Source organism: Callospermophilus lateralis, chromosome 2 (genome assembly GCF_048772815.1).
Source record: "Callospermophilus lateralis isolate mCalLat2 chromosome 2, mCalLat2.hap1, whole genome shotgun sequence".
Classification (NCBI taxonomy): Eukaryota; Metazoa; Chordata; class Mammalia; order Rodentia; family Sciuridae; genus Callospermophilus; species Callospermophilus lateralis.
The window spans coordinates 35880081-35904436 of NC_135306.1; the positions used below are offsets into that span (position 1 = coordinate 35880081).

Consider the following 24356-nt stretch of genomic DNA (forward strand, 5'->3'; position numbering starts at 1 on the left):
GCTCCACAAGGCACTAGTATTTTCTTTTGTACAGAACAGGCACTTAATCAGTGAATGTTTATAGAAGGAATAAACTTATTTGTTTCCAGATACCTCCTATAATACAAGGTACTACCTTCACATTTTAGCCAAATAGAATATGGACTAAAAAATAAATATCTGATTTGCTCTAGAATTGAAAATTTTGAGCTCTTTTTAGCTAAGATCATTCTTCTTTCCAAAAATATTTCACACAGAAGAGTAAATCAAAAGCATATAAAAGCTGAACTACTCTGAAGAATAGGAGTAGGGGTGGGATAGCAAAGTGAGCAGGTGGGAAGGGAACATATTTTAAAAGTGTGATTTCTTTACTATTTTTTTTCTTTTTTCTTTTTTTTTTTGCAGTAGTTCAGATTAAACCCAGGGCCTTGAGCACACTAGGCAAGCGCTCTACCACTAAGCTATACCCCCTGCCCCTTTTCTATGTTTTTTTCAAGTTATATATTGACAGGAACAGTTGTTAAGGCTGTAAGTAAAAAATAGTTAAGAGATCAGTGGGAAAACAAGATCTTAAGATTTTTAGGGAAGGTGATCAAAAGGAGGGACTGTTTTTTTGCTTGATTATTTGGTACCGAGTATTTAACCCAGGGATGTTTAACCACGGGGTCATATCCCCAGCCCTTTTTTATTAATTATTTTTGAGAAAGGGTCTTGCTAAGGTGCTAAGGGCTTTGCAAAGTTGCTGAGGCTGGCCTGAACTTGCAATCCTTCTGCCTCAGTCTCCCAAGTAGCTGGGATTATAGGCATGTACTACCATTCTTTGCAGAATGGTACATTTTAATGTGTTTTGTTCCAAACCCCTAATCAACATAGTTTTGCCTCCCCATTTTTTCCCCATAATGTCAGAATGAGAGTTTCACTTAAGGTGAAGTGGGGATGAAGTCGGGGAATGGATGAGGAAGGGGAGGGAGGGTACCTGTGTCCTGGCCTGTGAAGGGCGAGTCCTTTGCAATCAAATAAGCATAAAGCTGAATTCTGTTTTGTTCACTTACTAGCTGAGACACTCTTTGAGCACTAATTTCCTTATCTATGAAGTAGGGATAATAATAATTCCTAGAAGAGGATTAAGATAGTATAAGGCAAGACTTAGCATCAAGTCGTAGCATCAGCTAGGTATGATGGCCAATGCCTGTAATCCCAGAGGCTCGGGAGGCTAAGGAGGAGGATTGTGAGTTCAAAGACAGTCTCAGTGATTTAGCAAGGATCTAAGCAACTTGGAAAGACCCCATCTCTAAATAAAATATAAGAAAGGGCTGAGGGATGTACTAGTTAAGTACCCCTGGGTTCAATCTCCGGTACCAAAAAAAAAAAAAAAAAAAAAGACAGCATCATGCTTATAATTTGCAGTATGATTATACTTCAATCAAGTATTAATTATTATCAGCCATTACTCTTTGTGTATGTGTGTGTGTGTATGTGTGTCCGCATGAGTGCGCGTATGGACCTCATGCACCCAGGACCTCATGTACCCTAAGAAAGTTCTCTACCACTAAGCTACATTAGTCCTTTCCTGAAGGGGCTTCTAAGAGGCTTCCTTAGAAGTTTTAGGGCTCCATATTATTTTAAAAAATACTGCCCTTTAGTATCAGATGTGTAGATGTGACTCTCTGGTGAGAATCCATTCAACATTCTTCCTATAAAGATATCTAAAGACGGGCTGGAGTTGTGGCTCAGTGGTAAAGCGCTTGCCTGTCACGTGCAAGGCCGTGGGTTCGATCCTCGGCACCACATAAAAATGAATAAATAAGTAAAGATATTGTGTTCATCTACAACTAAAAAATATACTAAAATTAAAAAAAGATATCTAAAGACAACTAATCTCATATTAAAAACAACAAGTATCATTCAGGACTCACTTTTTCTTTTTCCTCCAACAATACAAGATTTCTGCAGATCAATACAATGCATCTCCATGCAGTTTTCTAAGAGTCCACTCTGTCCACATGAACAGATTTTATAACATCCAACTTCCCCTGCAGATGATGGCACCTGGATTAGTGTCCCTTGACGGACAATAAAATCAGAAGCTTCTCCCAATTTGCAACCTGTTAAAAAAAATGCTAATGGTAATGTTCTATGATGTTGTTTTATGACTTTTATGACATTAGATACACTTGACAGAAATCTTAAAGGTTCTGTGTAGCTATTAAAGATTATGTAGGCCTGGGATGTAATTTAGGGGTATAGTATGTGTTTCTACTTTTATAGATAAGTTACACAGAAAAGTAAAAATGGTGCAGCCAATATGGAAAGCAGTATGGAGATTCCTTGGAAAACTTGAAATGGAACCACAATTTGACCCAGCTATCCCACTCCTCGGTCTACACCCCAAGGATAGGACTTAAAAACAGCATACTACAGAGACACAGCCACATCAATGTTTATTGCAGCACAATTCACAATAGCTAAACAATGGAATCAACCTAGATGCCTGTCAGTAGATAAATGGAATAAGAAATTGTGGTATGTATATACAATGGAATATTACTCAGCAATAAAAAAGAATAAAATCATGATATTTGTAGATAAATGGATGGAGCTGGAGAATACAATGCTAAGTGAAGTTAGCCAATCCCCCCAAATCAAATGCCAAATGTTTTCTCTGATATAAGGAGGCTGATTCATAGTGGGGTTGGGAGGGGAAGCATGGAAGGAATAGATGAACTCTAGATGGGGCAAAGGAAAGAAAGGGGAAGGGAGGGGGCAAGGGGTATAAAAAAGATGGTGGAATGAGATGGACATCATTACCCTAAGTACATACATGAAGATATCATTATGAAAGGACATCATGTATGAATGGACATCATTACCCTAAGTACATATATGAAGACATGAATATACTTTGTATACAACCAGAGATATGAAAAAATATGCTCTTATATGTGTAATATGAATTGTAATACATTCTGCTGTCATATATAACAAATTGGAATAAAAAAAGAGAAAAGTCAAATGAACAATTTTGTACAAGAAATTTAACACATTCTGAAAAGTCTTGACTTTGCTGACATTATACAAACTCTTCCTACTTTACTTGACCATTATCATCAATATCTGCTTCCCTGATCATTTCAACAGCCTCTTCATCTGTTAACTTCTTTCCACAGTTTGTCATCACATGGCGAGGCTTTGTTGCACTAATATAGCCACTGCTATCCTTAGCAAACACACGAAATGCTGCTTTAATTTCTTTTTCACTGCCTGTGTCTTTCATTTTCTTGCCATCATTGTCAGAAATTCAGAAGTCAATCGTGCCATTACCATCAGCATCTACTTCATTAATCATGTCTTATTATTCTGTTTCTGTAGGATTCTGCCCAAGAGACCTCATTGTATTTCCCAATTCTTTTGTTGTTATAATTCCATCACTATCCTTGTCAATTAGTGAAAAAGTTTCTTTGAATTCTTCAAACTGCTCTTCAGTCGGTCAGCCATACTGAGATTGCTACAGGTTTCTGAGACATGAACACAACCACTTAGCTCACTCGCTCTACTCAGACTAATCAAAAGGAACACTTATACAATTTTTTCAAGACAGGGAGGGTCTTGCTAAATTGCTGAGGTTGGCCTTAAATTTGCAATCCTTCTGCCTCAGCCTCCCAATAAGGTTAATCATATATATCTTTATTTAACTAATTTATTTTTATGTGGTGCTGAGGATCTAACCCAGGGCCTTGCACTTGCTAGGTGAGCGCTCTACTGCTGATTCACAACCCCAGCCCCAAGGTTAACCTTTATGATGATAATTATTACATCCTATTGAATATGATATTTTTCCACATACTAAAGGAAAGAAAAGAAAAAACATGAACATTTGTCAAGCATTACAACATGGAAGAGAAAATACAAAGAGCTAACCCAAACTTCTCTTTTGTAGTCAAGAACCTTATAATTCATTATGAGATGAAGTTTTCAATTGATACTAAAAGTTTACATGTGTTGTCTCTCTCTCTTTTTTTTTTTTTTTTGCTTATACAGAAAATACATGTTTACTGGGAAAACTAAACATTATAGAAAAACATAACTTAAAAAATAAAATGTCCCTTGTAACCTTCCAAAGACAACCCCTATAAATACCAGAAAACCCCCAAAGAAACACTAGAGCAATCTATTCATGCTCATCCCACACCCGCACCTACCTACCTCTTACCTTGAACACAAGAGTATGGAAGACAGGGATCTCCAGATGGACACCCTTTTCTGTTCACTTCACAGAGCTCATTGGCTGGACAAGGATTTGGGTTACAGGGATGAGTCACTTCTTCTATGATGTTACCTAAAGTACTTGGCCCTAAAAAAACCAAAACCAAAAACCCCCAAAACAGATCAGTTTAACCAACTTGAAAGAATAACAGAAGTCTGTAAATTATCTGAGTTAATTATGGCTAAAATAAATGAAGAGCTCATGGGCATAAAGCAAGGCTGGATTCTAATAAGCTATTAAAATAGATTTTTTCATCATTTATAAATTTAGCATAAAGATACATATATTCACTTATGTGTTTGTTTATTGGGTACCTACAATATACTAGGCAAGATTCTGGGCACTAAAGATATAGTGATGAACAAATAGACAAGTCTCTGACATAGAGTTTATATCTGGTAGATAAAATATACTTTATTTATTTTTGTGGTGCTTGGGATACAATGTATGCTAGGCAAGTACTCTACTACAGAGTTACAGCCAGTCAATAAACATATTGTGTAAATAAAAGATAAACTCAGAAAATAACAAGTAGTAAGTAATATTAGGGCTACAAAGTGATAAGTATATTTTGTAAAAGGTGGCAAAATAGGTGCTCATGTTTATTTGTTTATTTATTTTGGTACTAGGGATTGAACTGAGAGGTGCTTTATCACTAACCTACATTCTCAATTCTTCTTAATGTTTAGTTTGAGATAGGTCTTGCTAAATTGCCCTGACTGGAGATCCTCCTGCTCAGCCTCTTGAGGTGCTTCTGTTTAAGAGGAATAATTTAGCATGTTTTATCATAAATAGCCATCTACTATGGTAATATGAATCCCATACCATGATTATATTTAACTTCTGAAATAATTAGCAAGGAAGAGTCTCATTTAAGATAAACTGTGTGTGATATCTGAAATTTAAGAAAAAAGCATTTCTTTAATTTTTCTCCTACTGAAATAGTTCTTACTGGATTGCTGTAATAGTCTAGGATTGTGAATATATTAGATTTGCTTACTTAGCCAGGTGTGGTGGCGAACGCCTGTAATCCCAGTGGCTTGGGAGGCTGAGGCAGGAGGATCGTGAGTTCAAAGACAGGCTTAGCAAAAACAAGACACTCAGCAACATAGTGACACCCTGACTCTAAATAAAATACAAAATAGGGCTGGGGATGTGGCTCAGTGGCTGATGCCCCTGAGTTCAATCATCAGTACCAAAAAAAAAAAAAAAAAAGAAAGAAAAAGAAAAAAGATTTGCTTACTTAATTTTAGATTAGATTCAGACCCCAAGACTTATAGAGGTACAAGGGCTCTTGGAGTTCATTTCATCTAGTCCAGCCATTCCATTCTATACATAAGGAATTAGGCTTGAAGATGTGATCTGCTCAGACCAAGAGAGGCCTACATTCTTGTTTAATGCATTTTTTTCCCCTTGGCTATACTGGTCATAAAGATTAAAGGATATAGTTTGTTGGTCTTAATAAAATGTGACAATTTCTGCTAACTACAAATTCAGCATCCATTTGTCTCTCCTTTTTACTAACATATCTCCAGTTTTACTTAGGGTAGCAATAGGCCAATAGCTAAAAAGATAATCTTTCCCCATTTTCCATACAACTAGGGGTGGCCAATGAGAAGTTGTTTGCTCTCCCTCTTCTCTGGAACTAGAGTGTAGTGGCTAGGATTCCAATAGCCATGTTGTGATAATAAATTACATGAAATAACCTTGATGACTGAAGCCAAGTACTACAGTTAGTAGAGAAAGATAAAAGGAGCCTGGATTCCTGATGATGGAGCCACCCAAACAGTCTCAGAATATTGTTTTTGAGTTTTCTTTTACTTCTATCTATTCTGTTATTTGCAGTTGAATTTAATCCTATCTGACATGGGAAAAGAAACCAAGTAGGTGCTTCGCTGTGTTCCAGCCAGCTCACAGCCCTGATGCCCCCTGGTGGCAGCCTAAACAACTCCCTTTTCCTAACTACTGAGTGTGTAGGAGTTCTTTCTGTTCTACTGGTTATTCCCTGGCCTCCAACTATTCAATTCACACTGTTGCCAACAAGCTCAGCTCAGAATTCCTCAATGAGATACCAATTTACTTGGCAGGAGTATTTGGCAGAGAGAAGTTGAAACAGTGAGATAAGTGCCATTTTCCTATACAAATCTGACTATCATTCTTTATTGTGTGGGTGGCTGGCTGAGGTACACTGATATTCTGATGACAACAAGCTGAATACTCTCTAGAGGAAATTCTACTTTCTGCACATCACAGTGGAAGGAGATAATAATGATATCAGAGAAGGCTAGCCCCCGATTCACAGCTTAGAATTTCTGATGAATAACAATTCATACTTGCTTAGATTGATATAACATCACTTCTTACAAAACTTAAGATGACAATGCTTTCCTGGGTTAAAAAGGCGAAGCAACTAAAAGTCTGTAATTGAGATAGTATCATTTAAACACATGTTCTCAATAGATAAATGCTCATCTAAAATAGCAAGGACAGAGATCAAGAGAGAAGTAGTTGAAACCTAAAAACAAGAACAGTACTTACTGAGGTATGTATCTAAAGGTATACAATTCTCCAGGTCATCTGTAGGTGATAGAAGCTCACAAATACTTTCAGCTGTGTGGTCTTCAGGGAATTTGTTCTGATCTCCACATTTTTTGAGAATCTCCACACAATCAGATCTTGAAAAGAAAAATACATCCAAATTTAGGAATCTGAGGCTCAAAGAAGGGATCTGCTCAAACTCACAGAAGCCTACATTCTAGTTTAATGTGTGGGTTTTTTTTTTTTTTTTGTCTTTTTTCTTTTTTGATACACTGGTCACAAAATTTAAGGGATATAGTTTGTTGGCTTGACAGAATGATAATTACTACCACAAGGAACCTCAAATTGTCTGGTCAAAATTACTTCCTTTTCTAAAATTTTCCAGAAAGTGAGTTTTTAATTACTTGACAATGTTTTCAAATTGGTTAGGGGTGAATATACAAAAAAGAGGAATCATGGTGAACTGACAGCTGAATAATATTCAAAGCATCCCTTGCTTTCTCTAATCTAAAACCAAAAGCCTTGCTCAAATTGTCAATACTTACACTTATTGTTCCTGCTATCAATGTGGCTTTTCACCATCTTTGAAAGGAAATTAAATTAGGCTTGTCTCATTTGACCTTTGCAAAATCATATATCATTACTGTCAGGACACTATCTTGCTTATTCGCTTCCTTTTTCCTTATTTTCCACCTTTTTTCTTTTATTAAAATCTTTTAAATTATCAGCATTGAGGTGTTTGGCTTATAACAGCTACAGAGTCCATTATGTTAAAACTTTCTGAGTTTTGAATAAGGATTTGACTTCTATTAAGTTTTCTATGCTAAGAGTCTACATATTTCCCATTTGTTGCTTTTTGCTTTTCACCCAATAGCTATACCTCAGTACCTCCCCTTTTCAGGTCATCCCCAAGTCATATCAGAAATAGTTCTAGGCTTTGTTTAAGACTGAAATAATCTGAAATGAGTCATCAAGTACCCAGCAGCCAGTTTTTGGGTCACACACCAAAAACTTAGGGACTAAATATTAATTTGGTTTTCGAAAAGCTTTTGGAAAAAAATTCTAGCTGATATGGATTACTATGTAGTCAAATACTTTTGGTTTTACCCACCATCATGGTTCCCGTCTTTACCTTAGATTTCCTAAGCAAATCATTCAAAAATTTTTCCTGGGAACAGGTCCAAATACTGTATTCACTAGCTCTTTTACTCATGAAACATTTATGGATACCTATTGTGTGTTAGGATTATGCTAATACCTAAAAATAGAAAAGGACCAAAGAGGATAAAAGAAAAATGGCACAAATTAAAATAAGTTCCTTAAGGAGAGCAAAGTCTAGCAGAACATAAGATGAGCATACAAATTAAAATATGAAAACAGAATTGTGCATTGAAAAGGATTTAGTAAATGTTTCTTGAACTAAGTTCTATAAGAAAGTACACTTACAGGCCTACAGGGATTTGTAATAAGGATGAATTACTATCAGCTGGGGAAATCTGGGAAGACTCCACAGGAATGTCTGGTATTTGAGAGGAACCAAGAAGGGCAGGCAGTAGGCAAGTGCAAATGGTGCTGGGAAGTAAACAGTATTTCAAGCAGAGGGAGAAAAAGTGGGAAAGCATTTGACATGCGCGGAGTAATAGGCACAGGGAAGGATGGGAGAGATTGTTATAGAGGGACTGAATCCAAACTGAAGTGTCAGGATAATGAAAGAAACTTACTTGCAAATAATACTTCCCCGAGATTTACTATGACAAGGTTTAATCTGCAGTGAACAAGCTATTGCTTTCCACATTTCTGGCTGGCACTTTTTAATATCAAGAACAGGTATGTTGATAAATGGCATCTTTATGCTTCCTTTTTCCCACAGCTTCATATCATTCATAGCTCCTTGATCTGATTGAGCATTACAACTCCTGAAAAGTTCTGTTGGCCTAAAAAACAAAACCAAAACCAAAAATTGCCAGAAGGAAATCAAAGGCAATGAGTAAAATCCTGACATATTAATGTATCAGGAAAATCTGACTTTTTTTTTTTTTTTTTTTTTTAACACAGCTGAGGATGGAACCCGGGGCCTTTTATATAGTAGGCAAGGGCTCTTCTACTAAGCAACACCCCAGAAAGAAGAAAGCACATAAAACTCAACAAGGGATATCAGCCTGGCATGTATATGAAGATTCAGTGTTGACACCAGTGTTGAAAGTGATTGCATGTTTTCTTTTTAACATATTTTCATGAGGCAGTTTTAAAACTTTAAAATGCTCTGGATAGGACTAACATCCCCAGACCACCTTATTTCTTTCATTTCATAAAACAAAAGAGTCCGAGTTTTAAAAATTGAGGAATAATTTAAAAAAATAAAATGCACACATCTTACAGGTTTGATTTGATTTGACAAATGTGAACAACCACACTGATACATCTACACCAGTAAAAGAATATTTCTATTGTGTTATTAAGTTCTCTCAGGTCACCCCAGATCACCCAGAGGCTAGACTTTTCATATTTTTATCACCATAGATTAATTTTGCCAGTTCTAGAATTTCATATAAATGGAATCATATTGCATATTTTCTTTTGGGTCTGGGGTCTTTGGTCAAATATAATCTTTTTGAGATTGATCCATATTGTTGCATATACCAGTATTTCATTTCTTCTTATTTTTGAATAGTATTTCATTGATAAATATATATCATTTTGCTTTTATCCTAATGGTTATCAAACTTTGATCGCAAGACCCATTTACCTTCTTAAAATTATTGGGTTCTCAGAAAGCTTTTATGTGGGTTGAAACCATCAATATTTTATAACTTTAGAAATGAAAATGAGATTTAAAAGTGATTATTAATTCAGTTAAGTTATAATAAACCTATTACATGTTAATATAAGCATTACTTTCATGAGAAATAACTACATTTTCCAAAACTAAACAAAAATCATGAAAATAAGATTATTCTATAGTTTTGTACTCATGTCTGGCTTGATAGAGAATAGCTGGGTTTTCATATCCAATTCTGCATTCAGTCTTCTGCTCATATATCATGTTTCAGCCTCTGGAAAATTCTTCTGTTCACTCTTGTGAGAATATTAAGAGAAAGAGGCAAATAACAACCAGTGTTGTTATAAAAACACTTTTGATCTTGTGGACTCCCCTGAAGGGGTTTGGAGACCACAGACAATGCTTTGAGACCATCCTATTATCTATTTATAGAAATTAAAGTTAATTCTAGTTTTCATGCCTAGGGATACCACTGTTGAGTCAAGGGTAGATATAACTTTCAAATACCATGCTATTTTCAAAAAGTGGCAATACCATTTTATACACTCACCAGCAATGTATGAAAGACTGTTTTTATTGGGTTTTACTTGTGTTTTCATTTAATTGCTGGACATCTTTTGTGCTGTCTAGCCCTTTGCTTTAAAAAAAAAAGTGGATTTTAAGAGTTCTTTATATATTATAGATACAAGTCCTTCATCAGTTACATATAGTACAAATATTTTCTTCCAGGTTGTGGTTTACCCTTTTGTTGAGAGCCACAGCCGAAGGGGCCCCAGCAAACTTTCAGACTGTCAGCTGATGATTGGCTCACAGTGGCCCCAGCAACATCTAGCTGATTGGCTCCTCTGCGGTGAAGCTTATTGGGCTGTTTCCCTGCACCAGCAACATCTAGCTGATTGGCTCCTCTGCGGTGAAGCTCATTGGGCTGTTTCCCTGCCCTTTCAGGCCACGGAGCTGCTCATTGGGGGACTTTTTGGCTCCACCCATGCGACCCAGCCAATCGGCCTCAAGAGCAAGAGGATTGTGGGAGGTGTGGAGGCTGGTGGTTGGGGAGTGTGGCTTGTGGGAAGCCGGTGGTGGCAGTTGGGCTCTGAGGGTTTTTTCCGGAGGAGCTGTTTTGTTTGGCGTGTGTGGTTCTAAAAATAAAGTTTCTTTCTTTTGACAAGTGGCTCCTGAATTGTGCCCAGCCAGACTGCGGCATTTGGTGGCCCGTACGGGGAGCGACTGAGGGTAAGTAAACTGCTCGCCCCTGAGGGCAGGGCGAGAGGATGGGTAGCCATTTTCCTCTTTTGTTTTGCTTCACTTTTGTTTTAAGTTGCCTGTCCCTGGAGATGTGAAAGATGGAAGAAAAACCGCTCGCATCTGAGGAACAGATAGGGAGAAAGGACGGATGGACATTTCAGGAGGATAGAAAGGCTATAATGATTTTCTATTGTTCCAATTTTGTTTCATTCTGTTTCAGTTTTGTTTGGCGTTATCTTCTTGGGTTGTATTATAGTTATAGTAGAAATATTCAAGTAAAAGAGAAGGTCTCTCGAGCTAGTCAGACAGAGAAAAAAATTCAAGTAAAAAAGAAGGTCTCTCGAGCTAGTCAGACAGAGGAAAAAATTCAAGTAAAAGAGAAGGTCTCTCGAACTAGTCAGAGAGAGGAAAAGATTCAAGTAAAAGAGAAGGTCTCTCGAACTAGTCAGACAGAGGAAAAGATTCAAGTAAAAGAGAAGGTCTCTCGAACTAGTCAGAGAGAGGAAAAGATTCAAGTAAAAGAGAAGGTCTCTCGAACTAGTCAGACAGAGGAAAAGATTCAAGTAAAAGAGAAGGTCTCTCGAACTAGTCAGAGAGAGGAAAAGATTCAAGTAAAAGAGAAGGTCTCTCGAGCTAGTCAGACAGAGAAAAAAATTCAAGTAAAAAAGAAGGTCTCTCGAGCTAGTCAGACAGAGGAAAAAATTCAAGTAAAAGAGAAGGTCTCTCGAACTAGTCAGAGAGAGGAAAAGATTCAAGTAAAAGAGAAGGGCTCTCGAACTAGTCAGACAGAGGAAAAGATTCAAGTAAAAGAGAAGGTCTCTCGAACTAGTCAGAGAGAGGAAAAGATTCAAGTAAAAGAGAAGGTCTCTCGAACTAGTCAGACAGAGGAAAAGATTCAAGTAAAAAAGAAGGTCTCTCGAACTAGTCAGAGAGAGGAAAAGATTCAAGTAAAAGAGAAGGTCTCTCGAACTAGTCAGACAGAGGAAAAGATTCAAGTAAAAGAGAAGGTCTCTCGAACTAGTCAGACAGAGGAAAAGATTCAAGTAAAAGAGAAGGCCTCTCAAGGTAGTCAGACAGAGAAAGAAAGTGTAAAGCAGAAAAGGCCATCAGGGGGAAAGTTACAAAAGGAGACTGCTACTAACACCTTTCTATCACCAGAGGGCTTAAGTGTCCAACCAACAGCACCACCTCTACAGGAGACTGCTACTAACACCTTTCTATCACCAGAGGACGTAAGTGTCCAACTGACAAGGCCACCTCCATATGCTGGGAGGCCCCCACCCCCGCAGTTGATAGTTCGGATCCTGAGACAGGATCTCAAGTATTAACATGCCCTGTATTTGAGGTAGGAGGGCAGCGAATTTACCATGCTTTAAATTTCAAAACAGTGAAGCAGCTAAAAGAGGCTGTAATAACCTATGGTCCTCAAGCACCCTTCACTGTAAGCTTGGTCGAATCCATTACCAACTTGAACATGACGCCAGCAGATTGGGCTAATATGTGTAAAGCTGTGCTAAATGGAGGACAATACCTGTTATGGAAGGTTGCCAATGAGGAATTTTGCAAGGAGACGGCTAGGCGAAATGCAGCAGCTGGTTATCCTCAGAGAAATCTAGATATGTTGTTAGGAAAGGGATCTTATGAGGATCAGCAGCAACAAATTGCATATGATCCTGGTGTATATTTACAAATTGCTGTAGATGCAGTTAAGGCATGGAAGACTTTACAAGGACATGGAGGTTTACAAGGTCAATTATCTAAGATAATACAAGGAGCTAATGAATCTTACGCTGAATTTGTAGATAGGCTTATTCAAATAGCTACCAGAGTTTTTGGGAATACAGAACAAGCAATGCCATTAATAAAACAACTGGCTTATGACCAAGCGAATCGTTGGTGCAGAGATATCATTAGACCATGGAAACATGAAGTTTAAACACATATATTAAATTATGTAGAGACATTAATGAACAAGAGCAAGTCGTGGCAACTGCAGTAAAACAGGCTTTAGATGCCAGAGACATTAATGAACCAGGGCAAATTGTGGCAGCTGCAGTAAAACAGGCTTTAGATGCCAAGCCAAGAACATGCTACAATTGTGAACAAACAGGACATTTTAAAAGGAATTGCCCCATAGGAGGAGGGTTTAACAAAACTAGGTATCAAAGGAGTAGAATACCGGGTATTTGCCCACGATGCCGTAGAGGGAGACATTGGGCTAATGAATGCCGTTCTCAAACCACCATAGAGGGTACTCCATTATCAAAAAACGAACAAGGACCAAGTGTTTATCCATGATATCATGGAGAAAGGCATCGGGCTCCGTTGCCAAAAAATGGACAAGGGGGCCAAATGCTCTGGGGCCCAAAACCACAAATATATGGAGCACTGGAGGAACCCAGCAACCCCATCAGGGTAGTGCCCAGGACACATTGTCCATCAGATCCCTCATCAGACAAACCAGAGGGAGCGCAGGGTTGGACATCTGTGCCTCCGCCAGAGCAGTACTAACTCCAGAGATGGGAGTTCAAATCATTCCCACAGGGGTAAAAGGACCTCTTCCCAAAGGAACAGTAGGTTTATTATTGGGACGCAGCTCTTCTACTCTAAAAGGACTTATGATAAGTCCTGGGGTAATTGATCCTGATTATGAAGGTGAAATAAAAATTATAGCCAGTTCTCCAAACGGTATATCAGTAATTTCACCAGGAGACAGAATAGCACAATTACTAATAATACCAAGCCTACATGATAAATTTTCCAGTCATGCTGTAGAAAGAGGTTCCAAGGGATTAGGCTCCACAGGTGTAGATTGGGCTATGCTGTCTTTAAATTTAGATTCTCGCCCCATGCTAAAACTAAATATTCAAGGACATGAATTTAATGGGCTACTGGATACAGGTGCAGACCTTAGCATCATCTCTCGTCAAGAATGGCCAAAACATTGGCCATTACAACAAGCCACTCAAACGCTTCGAGGCCTAGGAGTGGCGACTAATCCCCATAGAAGTGCAATGGTATTAGATTGGAAGGATCCTGAAGGATGTGAAGGAACTATTCAGCCATATGTATTGGATCATCTTCCTATAAATTTATGGGGACGAGATGTCCTAGATCAATTAGGTTTGACATTAACAAATAACATCAACCAAAATGCACCCACTATTATGACTAGACAAGGTTTTAGGAAAGGAAAAAGATTAGAAAAACAAGAACAAGGTATAGCAGCACCAATACAAATAGATCAAGGAACAGACAGACATGGGTTGGATTTTCAGAAAGGGCCACTGAGACAATAAAAATTACTTGGAAATCAGAAAGACCAGTATGGGTTCCTCAGTGGCCCCTGACTAAAGAAAAGATACAAGCAGCCCATGATCTGGTCAAACAACAATTAGCGGAAGGACATATACAACCTTCTGTATCTCCCCATAATACTCCCATTTTTGTCATCAAAAAGAAATCTGGTAGGGGCTGGGGTTGTAGCTCAGTGGTAGAGTGCTCACTTAGCATGTGTGAAGCAGTGGGTTCAATCCTCAGCACCACATAAAAAAATAAATAAACAAAATAAAGGTATTGTGTCCATCTATAACTAAAAAAGAAATTCTTAAAAAAAAAAGAAATCTGGTAAATGGAGATTATTGCAAGATTTAAGAGCCATTAATAATGAGATGGTTATTATGGGACCTGCTCAATCGGGGATTCCTCAATTGTCTGCTTTGCCAAAAACTTGGTATGTTTTAGTTATAGATATTAAAGATTGTTTTTTTTTTCAATTCCAATTCATCCTAAGGATAGTCCACGATTTGCATTTACTATCCCTGCACTGAATCATGAAGGTCCTGATCAGAGATATGAATGGAAAGTACTCCCTCAAGGGATGGCTAACAGCCCAACTATGTGTCAAATTTATGTTAACAAAGCAATCCAGCCACTTAGAAATCAAAATCCTGAACTACAAATATTTCACTATATAGATAATGTATTATTAGCACACAAAGCTAAAAACACATTGCTAGAATGTTATGCCACACTTACAAACTTATTAAAAAATTATAATCTAGAGATAGCAATAGATAAAGTACAATTAAATTTTCCAATTAATTATTTAGGAGTTCTATTATCCTCAACCATGGTCCATCCACCAAAAATTCAAATATGAGTAGATCAACTCAAATCACTTAATGATTTTCAAAAGTTATTAGGAGACAAAAATTGGATAAGGCCTTATGTAGGTATACCAACAGGAGAGTTGGGACCTTTATTTGATATCCTAAAAGGTCCATCAGATCCAAATTCACCCCGAATGTTAACGCCTGAAGCAAGAAAGACATTAAAAATCATTGAAACATATATGGAAAATATGCATTTGGATAGAATTGATATAAGTTTGCCTTTATTATTTATTGTACTACCAACAAAAAATACTCCTACAGGAGTATTTTGGCAAGAAGGTCCATTATTATGGATACATTTATCTTATTCTCCTAACACTATTCTTACTAGGTATCCTGAGGCTGTAGGACAATTAATACTCAAAGGAATAAAAGCAAAAAAGGGAGTGTTTGGAATTTCTCCCAATAAAATTATTACTCCATATACTATGAATCAAATTGATGAGTTAGCTAATGAGTTAAATACTTGGGCAATAATCATGTGCAAATCTAATGTTTCATTTGATAACCACTTACCATCTAATCCTTTATTGTCTTTTTGGTCATCACATCCTGTAATTTTTCCAAAAATGACAAGAAAAATACCTATTGGGAATGCCCCAAATATATTCACTGATGGATCAAATAATGGTACAGCAGCAATAGTTACACCTGATCAAACTTTTACATTTTTAGTACCCAAACAATCAGCTCAAAAGGTAGAGCTTAATGCAGTATTACAAGCTTTTGTGATGTTTAAAGATTCTGTATTTAATTTATTTTCCGATAGTCAGTATATAGTTAATGCTATAGTATCCCTTGAAGATGCTGGTAGGATTTCCCCTTCCTCTACTGTTTTCTCTTTGCTTTCCACTATACAAAGTCTAATCTGGGACAGAAAAGATCCATTCTTTATAGGACATATCAGGGCACATACAGGATTGCCTGGAGCCCTTAGTTTGGGCAATGATTTAGCAGATAAAACTACACATGACATACATATTTTCTCTACACTAGAAGAAGCTACAAATTTTCATAAAAAGTTCCATGTCAATGCTAATACTTTACAAAAGCCTTTAAAATAACTAAGGAACAAGCTAGACAAATAATAAAACAATGTCAAAATTGTGTGACCTTTTTACCACAAGTTAATCTTGGAGTCAATCCTAGAGGACTGATACCTAACCATATTTGGCAGATGGACGTCACACACTTGCCAGAATTTGGAAAATTGAAATATTTGCATGTTACAGTTGATACTTCTTCTGGATTTTTGATGGGCTCCCTTCATGCCGGAGAAAAAACTAAAGATGTTATAGCTCATTGCTTACAAAATTTTGCCACTGTGGGCGTTCCAAAACAGTTAAAAACAGATAATGCCCCTGGTTATACTTCAACCTCTTTTAAACAATTTTGCTCATCATTTGGCATTACTCATATAACAGGAATCCCATACAATCCACAGGGACAAGGCATAGTTGAAAGAGCTCATCAAACTATTAAAATGTACTTATTAAATCAAAAAGAAGGAATTGGGAAGGGGTATATATTCCCCAAAGATAAACTTAAAATAACCCTTTTTACTCTAAACTTTTTAAATTTGGATTCATCAGGGCTTAGTGCTGCGGAAGGGCATATGTGTCCAAAAAATATACATAAGCTCAAGGTACTTTGGAAGGATATTCTAACAGGACAATGGAAACGTTCTGACCCAGTAATTGTCTGGAGTCGGGGGTCTGTTTGTGTGTTTCCACAGGGAGAACAGCAGCCAATTTGGATTCCAGAGAGATTAACTAAGGTCCTGACCCAGTGATTGCCTGGAGTCGGGAGTCTGTTTATTTCTACAGGGGGAACAGCAGCTGATTTGGATTCCAGACAGATTAACTAAAGCGATTTCTACAGACCAAAAAGAAGATGTGATATCCAGAACTCCAGTTTGGTTATTCTTACATCTGCGACAGAACCAGAATGCTTTTTTCAATATCTATTTTATTATAGCCCTTTCCCATATTTTGTTTTTTTGAGCTCATACAGACCTAGGTTAATGTTTTGCTGATCAGTTCTATTTTTTGACTATAGAGTTTTTAAACATTGCAATGGAGATTTCACCTGTAAAAAGTTATAAGGCCTTTACTATTATGTGTCGTATGTATTATGTGTGCACACTTGTGTTTTGTGTTTGAATGTACGTATGTCCATATGTCATATATGATGAGCGCTCATGAAAAAATGGATCCAAATAATTTTTTTTTATTCACGTGATTTAAATGGTTTAATTTAAATTAGGTAAACAATTGTTAAGGATTGTTTTAATATGTGAACAAAAAAGGAGGTTAACAGATCTGTTTGTTTACTTTCACCTTTCCTTTTCATTATATTTAATAATTCTCTTAAAGATAATGTAAATTATTAAGAAAATTGTTTTCTTTTAGTGCCTTCTGGAATGTTACATAATTTTTTCTTTAGCCATTATTGCCAGAATTCCTATCTTCAGTGAAGACAATGTAAATTGTTAAGAAAATTGTTTTCTTTTAGTGCCTTCTGGAATGTTACATAATTTTTTCTTTAGCCATTATTGCCAGAATTCCTATCTTCATCCCAGTGCATGAAGACAAACATAAAACCAATCTACAGCTTCTGCAATAGCCATCACTGAACTGCTTGCAGAACTTGCCTGGACTATGTGTCACTTGTATGCATTGTGAACTCACTTGTAAGCATTGTGAACTATCTGTTGGTGCAGCGACTTCTGGTAGTGTTGGGGTATTTATGCTGATGGTGTCATCGGTAGTACAATTTTTCCAAAAGGAGCCATCAATTGGCTTGGTGTATCTTCCTCCCTTCTGCTTGTCATGATCATCCAGCTAAAATTTGGGGGCCAACAGAGGTGAGGCAAAGAACCTCAACCCCCCCCTTCCCCCGCTGGTACGAAGATCTCTACACAGGTGTGGCTGTATACTGGACTGGTAGTCAGTGACGGGTAAGATCCAATTACAATGGTACCAACCCAAGACAGGAGGCTGATGCCTTGAGGTCAGCTCATCCGATAACGGGTAAGAACTATATGTACTATTGGACAACCTAAGGCAGGCACGGTCCCTAAGCCACATGCTTGTTGTTTAAACAGAGAGGGGGAGATGTTGAGAGCCACAGCTGAAGGGGCCCCAGCAAACTTTCAGACTGCCAGCTGATGACTGGCTCACAGCGGCCCCAGCAACATCTAGCTGATTGGCTCCTCTGTGGTGAAGCTCATTGGGCTGTTTCCCTGCCCTTTCAGGCCACGGAGCTGCTCATTGGGGGACTTTTTGGCTCCGCCCATGCAACCCAGCCAATCGGCCTCAAGAACAAGAGGATTGTGGGAGGTGTGGAGGCTGGTGGTTGGGGAGTGTGGCTTGTGGGAAGCCGGTGGTGGCAGTTGGGCTCTGAGGGTTTTTTCCTGAGGAGTGTTTTGTTTGGCGTGTGTGGTTCTAAAAATAAAGTTTCTTTCTTTTGACAAGTGGCTCCTGAATTGTGCCCAGCCAGACTGCGGCACCCTTTCATTTTTTTCCCCCTTTTCCTTCCTTCCTCCCTCCTTTCCTCTTACCCTTCCTTCCTTTCTTATCTGAGGGATGCTTTACCACTGAGCTACAACCCCAATACTGTTTTGTATTTTATTTTGAGACAGGATCTCACTAAATTGCTAAGGCAGACCTTGAACTTGTGATCCTCCTACCTCATCTTCTGGAGTAGCTGGGGTTAAAGGCATGTGCCACTGCACCTGGTCACTCTCATTTTTATAATTGTGTTTTTTGATGAGTAACAGAATTTAATTTAAAATAATATTTTATTGAGGTATAATTTATATATAAATAATGCATAGATTTTGAGGATTTAGTTCAATAATGTTTGAAAACTCATGTAATCAAAACCCCAAACAAGAAATAGAATATTTCCATCACCCTATGAAGTACCCTTATGCCCTCCTTTGGTCAATTCCCCCTTCCACCAAAGGTGATGATTTTCTGATCTTTATCCCTATAGATTATTTTGATTATTCTTAGACCTCATGTTTATGGAATAATCAAGAATCTATTTTGAGCCAGGTGCACATGCCTGTAATCCCAGAGACTAAGGAGACTGAAATAGGAGGGTCAAAAATTCAACACCAGCCTTAACAACTTAGTGAGATCCTGTTTCAAAATAAAATACAAAGGTGTTGGGGCTGTTGCTCAGTGGTAGAGTGCCCCTGAGTTTTCATTCCCATTAATGCAGGGGAGCCGAATTTTATTTCTGGTTTCTTTTGCTCAACATAAGTTTCACCTATGCTTTTGGGTGTATTGGTAGTTTGGCTTTTTTCTTGCTGTATACCATTCCACTGTTTGAAACATACAGTATGTTGTTTCTCAATCTTTTGATGTTCTGGATCCCCCTCCCAATTTTGGGCTATTATGAAAAACACTACTACATAAATCTTTTTGAACACACATTTTTCACGTCTCTTGAGTAAATTCTTCAGAATGGAATTGTTGGGTCACAGATTTAACTTTTAGGAAACCGAGAGACAGTTTGCTAAAGTGTTTAACCATACATTTTGCTTCACGTGTTAGCCAGCCAATTTTTTAATTGTGGCCACTGTATTGGGTTGAGGAGCATCTCACTTAAGTTTTAATTAACATATTGCTAGGAAGAATAATAAACCTTTCATGTACTTAAATGTCCATTTCTTTTTCTTTTTTTGTGGTGCTGGGTATTAAATCCAGGACCTTGCACATGCTAGCCAAACACTCTATTACTGAGCTATACCCCAGTCCTAACAACTCTTATGGCAAAAACTCTATGGTGTTCAAAAATGATGTTTTTAAAAAATGTTTTATTTGTTCTTTTTTAGTTATACATGACAGTAGAATCCATTTTGATATAATTATACAAGCATGGAATATATCTTATTCTAATTAGGGCCCCATTCTTGTGGATGTACATGATGGTGGGATTCACTGTGGTGTATTCATATATGTACATTGTCAGATTCATTCCACTGTCTTTCCTTTTCCTATGCCCCCCTCCCTTGCCTTCATTCCCCTTTGTCTAAACTACTGAATTTCTATTCTTACCTCCCCACCTCCCCCATTGTGGGTTAGCTTCCACATATCAATGAAAATATTTAGCCTTTGGCTTTTTGGCTTATTTCACTTACTCTCTGGATCCATCCATTTATTAGCAAATATCATAAAGTCACAAGATGATGTTTTGAAATATGTATTCATTGTGAAGTCAAGATAATTAACATGTATTACCTCACATGCTTATTTTGTGTGTACAGTAAGAATATTTCAAATCTACCCTCTTAGCAATTTTCAAGCACTGTTGTCAACTCCAGTCAACCATGTTGTACAACAGATCTCTTAAACTCATTCCTCCTGAGATTCTGTATCCTTTGAGTGCCATCTCCCCAATCTTCCCCTTTCTGTCCCTCTACATTTTGGTAACCACTATCCTACTCTCTGCTTCTGTAAGTTCAATATTTTTAGATTTAACATATTAAATGCAGGATCATGCAGTGGTTTATTTTTCTATGCCTGGCTTATTTCACTGAATGCCCCCAGGTTCATCCATGTTGTGGCAAATGACAGATTTCCTTCTTTTTAAGGCTTAATAGTATTCCATTGGGTATATAAACTCTATTTTCTCTCTTTTTTTTTTAGAATTTTTTTTTTAATATTTATTTTTTAGTTTTCGGCAAACGCAACATCTTTTGTTTGTATGTGGTGTTGAGGTTTGAACCCGGGCCGCACCACATCCCCAGCCCATAAACTCTATTTTCCTTACCCATTCATCTATTGATGGATACCTTGGCTGATTTCATACCTTTGTTATTAATAATGCTGCAACAAACATAGGAGTGAAATATATCTTGGGCAGATTGATTCCAGACTTAGGATATAAACCCAATGGAGGAATTGCTAGATTATGTGGTGGTTCTATTCTTTAATTTTTAAGAAACCTCCATGCTGCTTTCCATAAGGGCTATAATTTCCCAATGGGATTGGGAGAAGGTTAAAAACCATTTATTGGGTATTTGGTGAGAGAGAGATAGCATGTTCGGGAGTAGTCTTTTATTGGGGGACTCTGGTTCTTAGAAATTTCCATCCAAAAAAGGTCAAAAGGGGCAGAGTTACAAGGACAGGTAAGGTAACTTGATCCCTGGGGATGTAGGAAGGCACACCCAGCATGAAAACACATTTGGGAGCATTTTTACGACTCTCAAGATCGGGGCCACTGTCTACAGCCACTTTGATGTGGCCAGATCTCTGGAAGTGACTGATAGGGCCTCAACCAACCAGGAGAGGAAAATGCTAGTCATATGATGTGGTGGCCTCCCACAGCTACAGTAATTCATATTTCCATCAACAATATATAGGTCTTGCTATGTTGCCCCAGCTGGCCCCAAACTCCTTGGTTCGAGTGATTCTTTTGCCTCAACCTCCTAAGTAGCTAAGACTACAGGTTAGTGCCACTACACTTGCCTAGGTTTTATTTTAAATTCTATGATCCATCTTAAAATAATTTTTGTGTATGGTGTGACATAGAGGTTAAACTTTTATTTTTTTTATATAGATATTGAATTATTCCACCATCCCTTCTTGTAAAGATATCTCAATTATTTTACTCAAAGTAATGAGTTGAATACTTTTAAAAGGATAGAATGTGTGTTAGATTGAGGTAAATATCATCTGACAAAAAAAAAAAATCTACAACTTCCTTCTGGCCCAACTCTTCCTTTTTGGCCTCTGGGTCTCTGGGCTGCAGCTCACAAAAACAGTCACCTTTTCTTTAGAAATGTTCCCTCCTGGGCTGGGGTTGTGGCTCAATGGTAGAGCGCTCGCCTAGCATGTGCAAGGGCCTGAGTTCGTTCCCCAGCACCACATAAAAATAAACAAATAAAATAAAGGTATTGTGCCCAATTACAATGAAGAAATAAATATAAAAAAAAAAAAAAAAGAAATGCTCCCTCCTGGGGCTGGGGTTGTAGCTCAGTGGTAGAGCGCTTGCCTGGAACATGTGAGGCACTGGGTTCGATCCTCAGCACCACATAAAATAAATAGATAAATAAAATAAAGGTACTGAGTCCATCTACAACTAAAAAAATATTAAAAAGAAAGAAAGAAATGTTCCCTCCCTAGCTTCTCTGATGTGAAGTCCTCCCATTCTGTGCTCTGGAGGCCCTTTTTCTTTTTCTTCACTATTTCTTTAGCCCTGGGAATATGCTCCAAGGTCCAGTTGTTGGCCCTTATTTTTCTTATTATACTTGATATCTCAGAAAGACACGTATTCAAATTACTTCTATAAAGAAATATTTTTGTATGAAATGGGAGACTCACTGAGCAGGAACATCAACCAGGGTGAAGGCCCTGCAAAGAAAGCAGTCCAAAAGTGGACATATATATGATCCAGTAGTGAAAAATGATTTATTCTGCAATGAATTATTTCCATTGGTGGTGTAGCAGAAGGAAGAAGGGTCTAAGACCAGAAGAAATTCTCTGAATTCCAGAAACTTTAGGTATCTCTAGATTAGAAGGAACTTCCTAAGAGTGCTTCCTTTTCCAGAGGTAACTTAGATGGAACATAGCCTTTAAAAATGAAACCATAAGGAAATAAAGCTTTCTTTTAGACCAGAAAGAACAAAATCAGAGTAAAGTGGTGTTTCATTTATTCAAAAAGCAAGTGATTAATGATAAAATATTTCCATTCCATGTACAAATTGTTCTTACCTGTTGTTGAAATTAGTACAGTAAGTAAGGTTTCTACAGCCCAACTGGCAAGGTTCCCGGACATCTGCTAGACAGGTCAACATGGACACTTCCACTGGATTATATTCACAAAAGCGGTCAAATTCCTGCCAACTCTGTGTATTGCCCCAGCTCATGCTATAAAGTTTAGTGCACAGTTCCCTGAAACAAAAGCACAAGTGCAGACACATAGAGAAAAGCCATATGATTAAATACCTGATTTGAGTAAAACTGGTAATCTGTGAACTATATACTTTTTTAATAAGACAAAAAGTAAAGAGTTAAATGACTATTTCCTAGGTTTTGGAGCCAGAAAAAGTGACCTTTCTTTCCCCACCACGAAAAATAGGCTTTTTAAGTTATCTGTCTCTTCCCTTCTCTTTTTCCTTCTTTTTGGTAGTATTGGGGACTGAAATTAGGGCCTTGCACATGTTCGGAAAGCACTCTTATCACTGAGTTATCCCCAGCCCTTTCTTTTCCTTCAATTTTGAGACAGGGTCTAATTGCCCAGACTGGCCTCAGACTTGTGATCCTCCTGCTTTGGCTTCCCAGGTAGCTGGATCAAAGGTGTACACCTGGTTATCTTTTCTCTTTGCCATGGTTGCTAGAAAGCTCAGTGCTAAATTTAATGTTCAGTTACAATATTTGTATATCTTTAGTTCTTGGCACAATTATTTCTTCCTATATCTTTCTGATCTCACTTTGATCTTTACTTAAAGCACATGTTTTTCTTCTCCATAAAGGCAATCACAGGAGGCAAACCATGACATAGTCCTCTGACTTCTTTTAAGAAGCTTTATAAATGCAGGGTCTGCTAGTTTCTCCTGTAAAACTACTCCAATCCATTTGTGTTCCTGAAGTTATTCCAAAGCCCCTATATATTATTGTAGTTGATATATGACATTCTTATTTTCAGTATTTGATGATTACAAAGCAAATTAAATATGTGTATATAGCTAAAACTATCTGCACCATTTCCAACATGCTCTTATACATTATATTCATTCCATTATTTTACTCATAAAAGTAATACATGTTCTCTAGGCAAAATTTTATTATTTTGAAATATACAAAGTCACAAGTAAAAATTCTCCACTCTTCTCACATTTTATTTGAATCTCAAGATCACCCCTATGAAGAGGATATCTTTAACTTTGTTTATTCACTCTAGTGTTTACTGAGTGCCTATTTTGTGTGAGTGCTGGTTCAAGACACTGGAAGTGCAGTGGTGAATAAGCCAGACAAGGTCCCTAGTCTCAATAAAGCACATATACATTATGAGGATGAGGAAGTTGGAATAAAGTTATATTAGGTGAGGACTGCTCCACCGACTGGCAGACCCACGCCAGAGCCCAGGCCCAGGCCTAGGACCGCCCCAAAGACCTGCACAGGAGCTAAGGCCCAGGCCATGGCCCAGGACTGCCCTGCCAACTTGCAGACCCATGCCAGAGCCAAGCCTGGCCCACCTCCATCTTGGGATCCTTCAGCCATTGTGTGCAGATCATATGCCTCTAGAAATTTGTTGGTGTCTTCAAGGTTTTCTATTTTACCAGAATATAAATTTTCAAAATAGTTTCTAATTGTCTTCTGTATTTCAGTAGTGTCTATCATGATATTTCCTTTTTTATCATGAA

The 24356-nt window shown here is 37.7% G+C and overlaps 1 protein-coding gene and 1 pseudogene across 2 annotated transcripts in view; both read right to left on the reverse strand.

The window, feature by feature from the left end:
* Reck (reversion inducing cysteine rich protein with kazal motifs) overlaps window positions 1–24356 on the reverse strand; it is an 86688-nt gene that overhangs the window by 12696 nt on the left and 49636 nt on the right. For both annotated transcript variants that reach the window (XM_076843288.2, XM_076843289.2), the window contains 5 exons: window positions 22705–22884; window positions 8503–8715; window positions 6782–6918; window positions 4190–4330; window positions 1896–2084 (listed from right to left, as the gene is read on the reverse strand). In XM_076843288.2, coding sequence (XP_076699403.1) covers window positions 1896–2084; window positions 4190–4330; window positions 6782–6918; window positions 8503–8715; window positions 22705–22884 — 860 coding nt within the window. The remainder of the gene's footprint in view (window positions 1–1895; window positions 2085–4189; window positions 4331–6781; window positions 6919–8502; window positions 8716–22704; window positions 22885–24356) is intronic.
* On the reverse strand, window positions 2955–4026 carry LOC143392075 (neo-calmodulin pseudogene; annotated as a pseudogene).